Genomic DNA, 11694 nt, shown 5'->3' with positions numbered 1-11694 from the left:
CCAGAGCGGGCTATCCGCTTTCCATGCAACGCGTGACCAGAACTACGTGTTCTGCAGATCCCAGGGACTGAGCGCGCTCTCGTACAGTCTTCTCCGGTCCGGGACCGCGCCCCGGAAAACCCGGGTTTCCGCTGGCTGGGTAGCGGCCGCCCGAGGAGGGCGGAGGGAGGAGGGGTGCAGAGCCTGCACGCCAGAGGCCTGCTAGGGAACTTCACGACCGCGCCGCGAGAGCAAGCGGGCTGTAGCCCCTTCCCGGGGGCCGCCGGGCCGCGGGGCCGAGCGCGAGCCTGGCCCCGCCCCTCGGCGCCGGTCTGGGTGGGGCCGCGGCTCCCCGCCCCTTTCGGACACGCCCACCCAGTGTCTGGGCCTCGCGGGCCGCAACAGGCGGCGGCGGGCGAGCGCGAGGACCGCGCGCAGCGAAGGCCCGCGCGTGCGTGCAGATTCGCTGGTGGCTCGCGCTCCGCCGGGCGTTCTGAGGAGACGCGCTGAGCCGCTGCCGCCGCGGGGGGGAAGCCTGAGAGTCGCTCGCGTGCCTTCGGTCTGCGTAAGCCCCGCGCCCCTTCCTCCCCTGGCCAGGCCATGGCGGAACGCGGAGGGGCGGGCGGTGGTCCCGGAGGCTCCGGGGGCGGCAGCAGTCAGCGGGGCTCTGGGGTCGCCCAGTCCCCGCAGCAGCAGCCGCAGCAGCAGCCGCCGCAGCCTCAACAGCCGACGCCCCCCAAGCTGGCCCAGGCCACCTCGTCCTCCTCGTCCACCTCGGCTGCGGCCGCCTCCTCCTCGTCCTCCTCCACCTCCACCTCCATGGCCGTCGCGGTGGCCTCGGGCTCTGCGCCTCCGGGCGGACCAGGACCAGGCCGCACCCCCGCCCCAGTGCAGATGAATTTGTATGCTACCTGGGAGGTGGACCGGAGCTCATCCAGCTGCGTGCCCAGGTGAGCAACGGGCGGCTGGGAAAAGGTGTTGGCCTAGGGGACCGCCAGGCTGGCTCAGTGACAGGCCCCGCCTCCCCATCTCTCCGGGTAGTGGAGGGGACGTCCTCCACTCCCAGCTAGTCCTGGCTTTAGGGGTTGGGGGCTGCCTTTGCTTGGGCCTTCCAAGACTGTTGTGTGGGCCTGCCCTCTCCAGCAGTCCCACCTTCTGCCTTGGCTTGGACCACCCTCCTGTCCTCCTGGAGGTAGGTGGCCTCCGGGACCCAGCCCAGTGGCCTTCCTTGGCTGGGTCTGACCAAATCTGGCCTTCCTTACAGTCAGTAAGTCACTCTTCTTCCTGCCTCACTGGCGCCCGTGGGCTGTACATATGTTAATGTTACACAGATGTGGTAAAGATGGCTTTGATATAATTATTTCCCAACGTACTTAGCATGTGCCAAATTCAGTTGTCACCTGTTGCAGGTAAAGCTGGTTAACACTTGGGGGTTCAGTATATACATTCATCTGTGCTTCATGCCACACACATTCTCCGGGGACTCTGCTCTTAGTTTGGGACATCAGTTGAGTGTGTTCTTAAGTGCAAGTTTTCATTTTCTCCTCCCTAGATACTGGTCACAGAGTCTCCTGGTTCCTACGAGCTCTGTAAAATGACTGCCTCGTTCCTAAATTCAATCAATTTTTCTGACCATTTGAACTAGATGGAAACTTGCATCAAAAAAATATGCTTCTAGATACTTTCTGTTTCTCTATGGCAAAGCAGTTGTTCTATATAATTCTTTGGGGACAGTGTTTTGGAGTTGACCCTATGATAAGACAACCTGCAGGGTTGGTTTTGCCCAGTAAGCACTAAGAACTGTCTGGGGGTGTTCATTTTGTGCCTCTAAACCGAGTTGATTCTCAGGTTCTGCTCTTTCTTACCCCATTAGTCCAGCAGGGCAGATGGATGTGCCTGTAAGCCAGACATTGGGTGCCCTGTGGGGTTCCACCCTCAACTTAACTCTGCTGGTGTTTCTTTTTCTCCCTTTATTTTGAACAATATCACACTACAACATTGCACCAAATATAGGGCATGAAAAATAATGACACAAGCACATCTTTCTATGTCATTTATTGAAAAATATAGAGCATTACCCCACCTGTCAAACTCTCCAGGTTCCTTGCTGAACCACATTCTGACTTCCCCTACACACTTCTGAATTATGCCCCCCTCCATTACAGTTTACTACATATAAGTCTGTAAACAATATATTTTTTAGTTTTGTGTGGTTTTTAATTTTTGTTTATTTATTTTTGTTTGTTTTTGAGACAGGATCTTACTTGCCTTGGCTGGCCTGGAACTCACAGAGATCTGCCTGCCTCCTGCCTTCCCAGTGCTAGTATTAAAGGTGTGCACCACTACTCTTGGCTTCAACGGTTTTGGGGGCTTGTAGAAATGTTCTTATATTGTATGTAGCTTGTCACTTTTAGTTCAGGCTTATGCAAATCATCAATGCTGTCTAGTAGCTCTAGTTTTTAGTACTTTCTCTAATGGATAGTATTTGGTTATATGAACTAATATTTGACTCTGATAAATATTTAGGTTGTTTCCTGTTAACATGGGCAGGTGTGTGTGTGTGTGTGTGTGTGTGTAAGTAAGTATGTATGTATGTATATATATATATGTATGTATTTGCTCAGGATTTGTGCTCCTGAGCAGAAGTTTCTTTAGAGTGTGTTTGAAGTATATATATATATATGTACATATACACATAAGTATATACGAAGCATATATGAAGTATATATAAGGGAATGGAATTGCTACTTGGAAAGTGTGGATTTGAAGCTTCAAGAGATGATGCTAGTCTGTTTGCTATTTCCGCCCTCCACGTTTCATCCCTTTGTGTACAGTATTCACTGCACTGATTTATAGTGTCCTCTTTGTTCTCCTTTAAGGAAATCAGGAACCACAGTAATTTACTTTGGCCAGAGCCCTAGCATGACACGAAACTCAAATTAGAGCTCAATGTGGGATGGTATGCCTTTTGGTCCTGGGCAGGCCTCTTTTTATTTTTATGTGGGCCTGTCCATTGTTGAGTATGATATTCTCCTCTTCCTTGCATAAAAGTCCTGTGCTCCACCCTGCATGGGTCTGCTGTTAATAAAACATGTTCTCCATTGAATCGTGGCCTTGTCTAGCTTGTTAGATTGAAAAAGCATGCATTGATGGGCAGAAGCAGTCATAAAGGGGAACAAATAGAATCACCACTGAGTTTTGGTTTGACCATAAGAACTCTCGGTTACTAAAAACTCTGCAATAATAAGTTACTAGCTCCAGAAACAGGGTAGGCATTCTATATGTAGATGTGTATGGATATGTCTTGTTTACTGACCAGTCCTGGCCTGTCTTCTGCCCTTCTACGACTTTGCTTTCTAGCCATTATCCTTGTGCTTCCCAGCACCTTGGGAAACACTTGTGCTTCTTGGAGCATGCTGCTGTTTCTTCTGAAGGAAAACACCTTTTCTGTGGGCAGAAAAGGGCATGCTATTGGCCCTTCTAAATAGGAAGTCATTTGGTTAATTTGTTGTCTCCTTGTACTTGTCCATGTTATTTAAAATATACTACCAACACGAAGCTCTATGTAGAACTGGAACTAACCTTCTTCTCTCATGTAACTCCAGTGAGACACAAACCTATGAGCTAGGCAATGAAGGAATGTAAATCTGATGGTGAATCTAAGGACAGATGTGCATGAGAACACTGTGGGAGCTTGGCATAACAGCATATGCTTAGAGTTTGAGGCAGAACATTGATGACTCAAGGACAGACAGAGTTCATAGTTTTAGGCCAGCCAGGGAGAGATAGCAAGACTTACTTGAGGACAGACAAAGAGAGAAATCCAAAAGCAATCAGCACTTAAGAGTGGGTGTCACCTAGTATGGAAAAGAGGGGGTGCAACGGAGCAGTAGGAAGGTCATGCTGCTATCTTTGATACTTTAGAAAATTTGATTTGCTTTTGAAAAAAAATCTTTGTGGACGTTTAAATAAAGGTGAGCATTCTAGATGCTTTTAGGTGCCAGTCTGTTGGTTTTTAATTTCTGCTAAATTCTCAAAATTGATAGTATTATTTTAAAAACTTTCAATAGCATACTTACAATTGGCTTTAAAATGGCTTAATTGTTCTTTGCATTGATGCTTCTTTTTATCAGCATTAGAAGAGAAAACAGCATTAGCATATGTCCGTGACTCAAGCAGTGTAGACTCTGTAAAGGGAAAGGCCCTGATCCCACCTCTGTTCTCACTTCTCAGAAATTACCACCATGAAATATGGTTATCTTTAAGACTTTATTATGATAAAATAAAGGGCTGGGGATGTAGCTCACTTGGTAGAGTGCTTACCTAGCATGCATGCACAAGGCCCTCAGTTCAGTGCCAGCACTATGTAAGACTGGGTATGGCAGTCCATACTTATAATCCCAGCATTTACATAGGGAAGACAGGAGTTCAAAGTTATCCTTAGTTATAGAGTAAGTCTGAGGCCTATCTGGGATACACGGGGCCACTAAAACAACAAAAATCAAGCAAAACCATTACAACATGAATAGTCAGTGCTGCTGTTGCTCCCTTAGGAAACTCATAGCTGTAAGAGTTGGAGTTCTCCCCTCCCTAACTGAATTGTTCTCTACTGTGGCTTGATATGGCAAGGAGAGGCCTGGAGTGAGGTGGTAAGGGGAGCGGGGAGGAAAGGGAAGGAGACTATGTTGCTCAGGTTAAATGAAGGGTTTTAGAGTTCATTACCTATGTTCTCTTCAGTCTTTGTAAGGTGAAATTTCCCCTTCATATTTTCTCTTTTGAATCTCTAGAGTTAGGAAAGGCAGAAAATTATTAAATTGTATAAACATAAAAAATTTTCTCTGTTGTATAAAATTGATTAGGAGTTGATATATGCCCTACTGTATAACATACAAATTGTATCAAATTGGGACTTGGTTTCAAAGCACACTTGAATGTCCTTATCTTTTCATGTAGGGAAGGAGTTCAGTAACTATCAGTCACAATTTCTTCCAAATTACATTAAGCATACAGAAAAGGGTTACTAAAGTTAACCCTTATCAAACAAAAGTGTTCTAGCCAAAGGAGGTGGCCAAGCTGCACTGGCGTGGCTAGCTTGCAGGAGAAATGTTATCTGCACGAAAGCACTTGGGAAGGAAGGGACGCTACTCTTAACACAAAAGCACATACAAGCTGGAACTTCAGTCCAGAGCCTAAGTACTGGATGCTAGGGCAGACTCTTTATGCCTTAGACTTTCCAGCAATTGGTTACAAATACTTTTACTTACCATCCATCCTAAGATGTACATTAAATAAATACAAAAAAAGGCCTGTAAAGCCACAGGAACAAGTACTTCTTAAATGATAGATGTAAGTAAATGCAATTGATCAAATAAGAGAGAGCTTGTGAAATGTCTGTTATCTTCCTAGCATTGAAAGTACTAAAAGCACTGTTTGTGCCCTAGGAGATTTGAATTTCACATTGTGAGTGTTGTAATAGAATATCCTTCCTATCAGGGTAATATCATCCATCATTCCTGTAGAAGCTCAGATTCCTTAAGTCAGAAAGAGAATGACTTTCACTGAGTCCGTTTCACATGTATTGATTTACAGATAGGTGGAACACCATAGTTATGTGATTTCTTTTCTTTTTACTTCTTTTTTTTCTTTCTTCTTCTCTTCTAAGACAGAATTTCTCTTTGTAGCTCTGACTATCTTGGAACTTGCTCTGTAGACCAGGCTGGCTTCAAACTCAGAGATCTGCCTGCTTCTGCCTACCCAATGCTGGGATTGAAGGCGTGTACCACCACCTTCCAGCTACATGGTTTCTTTCAAAACTAGTTTTCTAGTTTCTTGGCCAAACCACTGAGTACTCTTGCTTTCTGCTCTTGTAGGAAGGAAATGCAAGTCAGAGACTGTGCTGTCTTGTGTCCTTTGACTCCTTTGCCTGGGGAGACTGACTGGTCCTGCTGTGGCCTGGACTTGAAACTGTTAATGTAGACCTGTCCTGGCCTAACTCGCCTCTGACATCATTCTGGAAGTACTTGGGCAATCTAGGGAAACTGGGAATGACTTGCCTGCATAGAGTTTGCAGTGCTCATGAGAAAAGTCAGAGTTGAAGCTGGCTTGAGAACTTCTTTCAGAGAGGGCCTTGAACAAGGTGGTTCCAGGTTGATAAGCCCTCACAGGATCCCTCCTTTAGGCTTAGACCCAGGAGTCAATAGCACTGTAGGAAGGTTTTAGAGAGCCCAGATGTATATGTGTTGGTAACTACTCTAGAGTGGTTCCTTTATATAGAAAATTAGAGACAATTGCTTAGAAAGCTGACTAGAAAATTAGAGTGCCAGGTAGTGGTGGTGCTTGGGAGACAGAGGCAGGCGGATTTCTGAGTTCGAGGCCAGACTGGTCTACAGAGTGAGTTCTGGGACAGCCAGGACTACACAAAAAAAAAACCCTGACTTGAAACCCCCCCCCCCAAAAAAAAGAAAGAAAATTAGAAAGGACTGTAGTCTTAGTCAAGGGTCCCCACCAAGGCAGCCCTTTATGTGTCCTTTTTTCCTTGGGAAGTGCAAATAACTAATGATGTACATTGCTGCTTAGCTTGAGAACCTCCAGAAAAAAAATTCTTTTCAATTTAAAAATTTTATTTTGGCAGAGTGTGGTTACTATGTTGTATATGTGGAGATAAGAGAACTTTGTAGACATGAATTTTGTAGACTCGATTCTCATCTTCCACCTTTACATGTAGGAAGCAAACTCAGGTTGCTAGGCTTGTTCAGTAAGCATCTCATCAGCCATTTCTTTTCTTTCTAAAACAGGGTATCATGTAGCCCAGGTTGGCCTTAGACTTGCTACATTGACTTCCCGATTTTGGTTCTATCTCCAAAGTGCTGGAATTATAGACATATGCTGCCACACCCAGCAAGAGTGTAATTTCTGAAAATATCTCAGTAGTCTGGCATGGTGGCACATTACTATAACCAGTGCTTAGTAGGCAGAGGCAGGAGGATCAGAGTTCTAGCCTAGTCTTTGCTATACATAGTGAGTTCAAAGTCAGCCTCAACTACTGAAACTGTTTTTAAAAATAACCAGCACTGGAGAGTTTTTTTTTGTTTTGTTTTGTTTTTGTTTTTGTTTTTTATCAGTTAAGAGCATTTGTTGCTATTGCTGAGGACCCACATGGCTGTTCTTAATAGTCTTTAACTTCTGTCTTCCCCACCCCACCCCCAGTCTGATGACCTCTTTTGACCTCCATGGGCACCATGCACACATGTGGTAGGTATACATTTATACACACAGGCAAAACATTCATCACATAAAATAAAATAGATAAATCTAAAGATAAAAAGTTAGAAAAAAAGATTTGTTTAAAAAAAAAAAATCAAAGGGCTAGAGAGATGGTGAGGTCCCAAGCTTTGCTCTTAGCATTTCCATCAGACAGGTTTTAAGCATCTGTTGTCCATCTCTGGGGATCTGAACTTGCACTCATGTGCACGTACCTGCATGCAGATACACACACCTATGTAGTGACAATTTTGGAAATATAAGAATATGTTTCCATTTTAATCCCAAGTGTAGGATATGGAGCTGCCTGCTTCAGATTGACCAGTCTGTGGTCTGTGATTTGCCTTGTGCTCTGGCAGGTGCATGATTTTGCTAGCTGCAGATACTTTCTGTGATTATAAGATGTATGGAATTCTGGGGATTTTTTTTTAGCCAGTATATAAATTCTAGGGCCCCAATAGGTGAGGTGGGTTGTTGGTTGGTTGTTGGTAGTTGCTGGTCGTTGCAGTTTGTTAAGTGGTCATGTGCAAAGAGGACATCAGATATCCTGACAGCAAAGATCAAACTTGCTGCACGAAATTGTTGCTCCCTAATCAGCAGGAAGGAATGATGACATCACCCCCTTCAGACCCCTGGCTTTATTCAGGGATCTCTTTCTATTCTTTCTTTCTTTCTATTGTTGTTGCTTTGTTTTTGAGAATAGGATCTTGTTAGGAAGCTCTGACTAACCTTGAATTCACTATGTTGCCCAGGCTGTCCTGGAACTTGTGACCCCCTGTTTTAGTCTCTGGAATGCTGTGATGTCAGGTGTCCATCACTCCACCTGGCATGATAGCAGTTCCATTTCAACTCACTCTATAGACACATATGCCCAATGGCTTCCATTCTAGACAGGGAAGATCTAGAATCTTTTAGTGACTAGAAAAGACCTTCTAGATAACATAAATTTAGTGGGAAAAAGTTGTCTAAATATTTCTTTTGTTAATATTTATGGCTTGTTAAGAAAATATTTTTCAGCTGGGCATGGTAGCACAGTGTTTTAGTCCCAGCCCTTGTGGGGCAGCAGCAGGCAGATCCTCGGGATTTCAGCCAGCCTGGTCTTCCTAGAAGCTCCAGCATAGCCAGGGCTACGCAGTAAGACTTGGTCTCAAGAACAAAAAACAAAACAAAAAAAAGATTTGGAAAATATTTTGCAAATTATACATCTCATTCATTAATATTTACTAGGAACTCAATTAGGCAACAAAACCCAAAATTCAAAGTAATCTGACTTTAAAAATGTGGAAATTTCCCAAGTGTGATGGTGCCTTTTAATTCAAGCACTTGGTCAGAGATGAGTTCTAGGCCAGCCTGGTCTACAGATTGAGTTCCAGAACAGCCAGGGCTACATAGAGAGAACCTGTCTCAAAACAAACAAACAAAAAAGGTTTATCTAAACTAATAAATTTCTCAATATAAGACCTCTAGATGGTCAACAAATGTAAGAAATAAAGCACTCAATATTCTAATCATCAGATCAAAATCACAATGAAATATCCTTTCACCTTAGTTGAAATGAATGTTATAGCAACAAAAAGACAAAAACATAGTAAAGGCTGGCTAGGTTGTATAAGCATGCGTGCCATAGCATAAGTGGGGCAAAGAAGATAATTTACAGGATTTGGTTTGACCCTTCTCCCACCTTAGTCCTGTGGGTTGAATTTAGGTCATTCTGCAAGCACCTTTACCTGATAAGCCATCTTGAAGGCCTTGCCTACTCATTTTTGGTAGCAAAAATGGCAAATGGAGAATATTGTAGTGTTGGACCATTACCTTCTCTGCAATACTTGATAAAGCATACATGATAAGTTTGTGTTGATAGTGGAAGATTGATTTAGTTTATATATATATATATATATATATATATATATATATATATATATCTCCACGTGCACACATTTAAAAAAAGATTTTAACGTTTTATGTATATGAGTGTTTTGCCTGTATGTGTGTATGGGTACATATGTGTGTCTGTTACTCATGGAGGCTAATAGAGGGCCTTAGATTCCCTGGAACTAGAGTTACTGATGATTGTGAACCACCATGTAGGTGCTATCAGCAAAACCTAGATCTTGTGGAAGAACAACTAGTGCTCTTAACCACCAAACCATCTCTCCAGACCCTGTGCAGATTCTTTTAAATGTTGAAGATATGCCAGAGGTTAAAATATTTGAGTTTGCCAAGTTTTTGGAACTTTGACTATCATACTTCCTGTTTTTTTTTTACCAATAAGGATCCTCATCTTGACTAAACCTGGTTTTCATTTATCTTTTTGGTGCTTGAAGTACTTTTAGTTCTGTAAAGCGAACTATATCAGATATAGCCACAGGTGGTTTGGCCCAAAAACATTTTTTAGGCCATGCATATATTAGGAATTACTTTATGTGGTTGTTAGCAACCTGCTACAGATTTGGGAGACATGATCTTTAAAATGTGTTTTCTTCTACACCACCTCATACACTGTTGCTCCTCTCTGTGACCTTTGTCCCTTAGGACCTTAGTGTGTGCACCCTATGTCCTAGATGACATTTGAGGTGAGGTTGACATGCTAAGCATCTCTAAGGAGCTTACATAAGTTATTTTTCTGAGGAAGTCCTGTGTTTTTCTTTTCAGTTATGCACAACAGTACTTTTCTTGAGTTTTCCTTTGTCTTTTCATAGGTGAGATATTCTCTCTCTCTCTCTCTCTCTCTCTCTCTCTCTCTCTCTCTCTCTCTCTCTCCAGGGACTTAAATCATGTATCCCTGACTGACTTAGAGCTGGCTATGTAGACCAGGGTGAAGTCAAACTCACAGAGTTCTGCCTATCTTTGCCTCTCATACCACCATAGCTGCCTAATATTAATTCTTTATTGTAGTATTGTTGAATATTGTTTAGAACACACAAAAGACTTAGAACCTTAGTCATCCTTTACTTAATTTGACGTCACTTGCCTAATCTTTCTCCTGTCCCACTCTGTGTGTTTAGTGTGTGTATGTGTGCTATCCGCCGTGCATATAGATACGGAAGCCAGAGGTCCATGTTTTTCCTCTATGACTGTTGCTCTGTGTCACCCTTATTTGTCTGTCTGTCTGTCTCTCTCTCTCTCTCTCTCTCCCTCTTTCCCTCCCTCCCTTCCTTCCTTCCTTCCTTCCTTCCTTCCTTCCTTCCTTCCTTCCTTCCTTCCTTCCTTCCTTCCTTTCTTCCTTTTCCTTTTTGGTGGATGGTGTATATTCATGTGTGAGTGTGCTGAGGGCAGAGGAGGGCATTTCTTGAGTTTCCTTTTGTCTCTATCGCTCTCTCACTGAACCTGTGGCTCACTGTTTTCTTTTTTGTTTGTTTGATTTTGTTTTGTTTTGTTTTTGGCTGGACTGACATCCAGCAAGCCCCAGCAATCATCCTATCTTTGACTTCTTAAGTGCATAGGACCATAACAGCTTTTATGCTTGTGCTGCTGGACCTCATTGTACAGCGAATGCTCTTAACCACTAAGAAGCCAGCCCTTTTACAAGTAGACTGGCTGAACAGTGAGTCCCAAGGACTGGCTGTCTCTGTCCTCCCAGCACAGAACTACTCACAGACATGCGGCACTGCTCTTGACTTTAACACAGGCGCAGGGGGTCTGAAGTCTGCTCCGTCTGCCTGTATGTATAGGAAACACTGACTCCACTGAGCTACCTTCCCAGCTCCCTCCTTCCCTCCCTCCCTTTTAAAAAAATTACATATATTTATTATGTGTGTAGTGTCTGTCTGTCTGTCTGTTGGTCGGTCACTTTGTCTGTCTGTAGTGTGCCAAGTTGTGCTTATGGAGTTTAGAAGATAACTTGAAGGAGTTTACTTCCACCATGTGGGGAACTAGGGATTCAACTTAGATTACCAAGTTTGTCAACAAGCACCATTATCCACTGTTGTCCCTCTGTTTCCTTTTCCTTTTAAAAAATGTCTTATAACTGTAATAAGACTTTCTGATTTACAGTTTTTCTGAGGCCCTTAAGAATTAGATTTGCCCACTAACATGTGCAGTGCATTCAAATGATTAGTGGAGTCAAAATGAGCACACAAAAACAGCACTGAGCCAGGCGTGGTGGCGCACGCCTTTAATCCCAGCACTCGGGAGGCAGAGGCAGGTTGATTTCTGAGTTCGAGGCCAGCCTGGTCTACAAAGTGAGTTCCAGGACAGCCAGGGCTATACAGAGAAACCCTGTCTCGAAAAACCAAAAACCAAAACAAACCAAAACAAAACAAGAAACAGCCCTGAATGAATGACTTCTTTCTTTTTTTTTTTTTTCTGTCTCTTTCATGACACTTTTCAAATACATTGCACATAATGTAGTTTGTTCCTAAGCCCCTCCTCTGTCACTCTTGCCTACACATAGCCATAGTTTTATTTAGTGGCAATTCAGAGTGGGTTTTTATTGTTCTGGTTTAATTTTTGTGT

At 43.6% G+C, this 11694-nt stretch overlaps 1 protein-coding gene across 1 annotated transcript in view; it reads left to right on the top strand.

Moving 5' to 3' along the window:
* Nucleotides 1–347: 347 nt before the first annotated feature.
* Nucleotides 348–11694, top strand: part of Pacs1 (phosphofurin acidic cluster sorting protein 1) — a 138979-nt gene continuing 127632 nt past the window's right edge. The window contains exon 1 of the mRNA XM_021192146.1: nucleotides 348–929. Within this exon, the coding sequence (XP_021047805.1) occupies nucleotides 580–929 (350 nt within the window). The 5' untranslated portion in view covers nucleotides 348–579. The remainder of the gene's footprint in view (nucleotides 930–11694) is intronic.

This window comes from Mus pahari, chromosome 1, assembly GCF_900095145.1.
Source record: "Mus pahari chromosome 1, PAHARI_EIJ_v1.1, whole genome shotgun sequence".
Classification (NCBI taxonomy): Eukaryota; Metazoa; Chordata; class Mammalia; order Rodentia; family Muridae; genus Mus; species Mus pahari.
The sequence above is the reverse complement of the archived record's forward strand: the minus strand, read 5'-3'. Positions and strand labels throughout refer to the sequence as shown.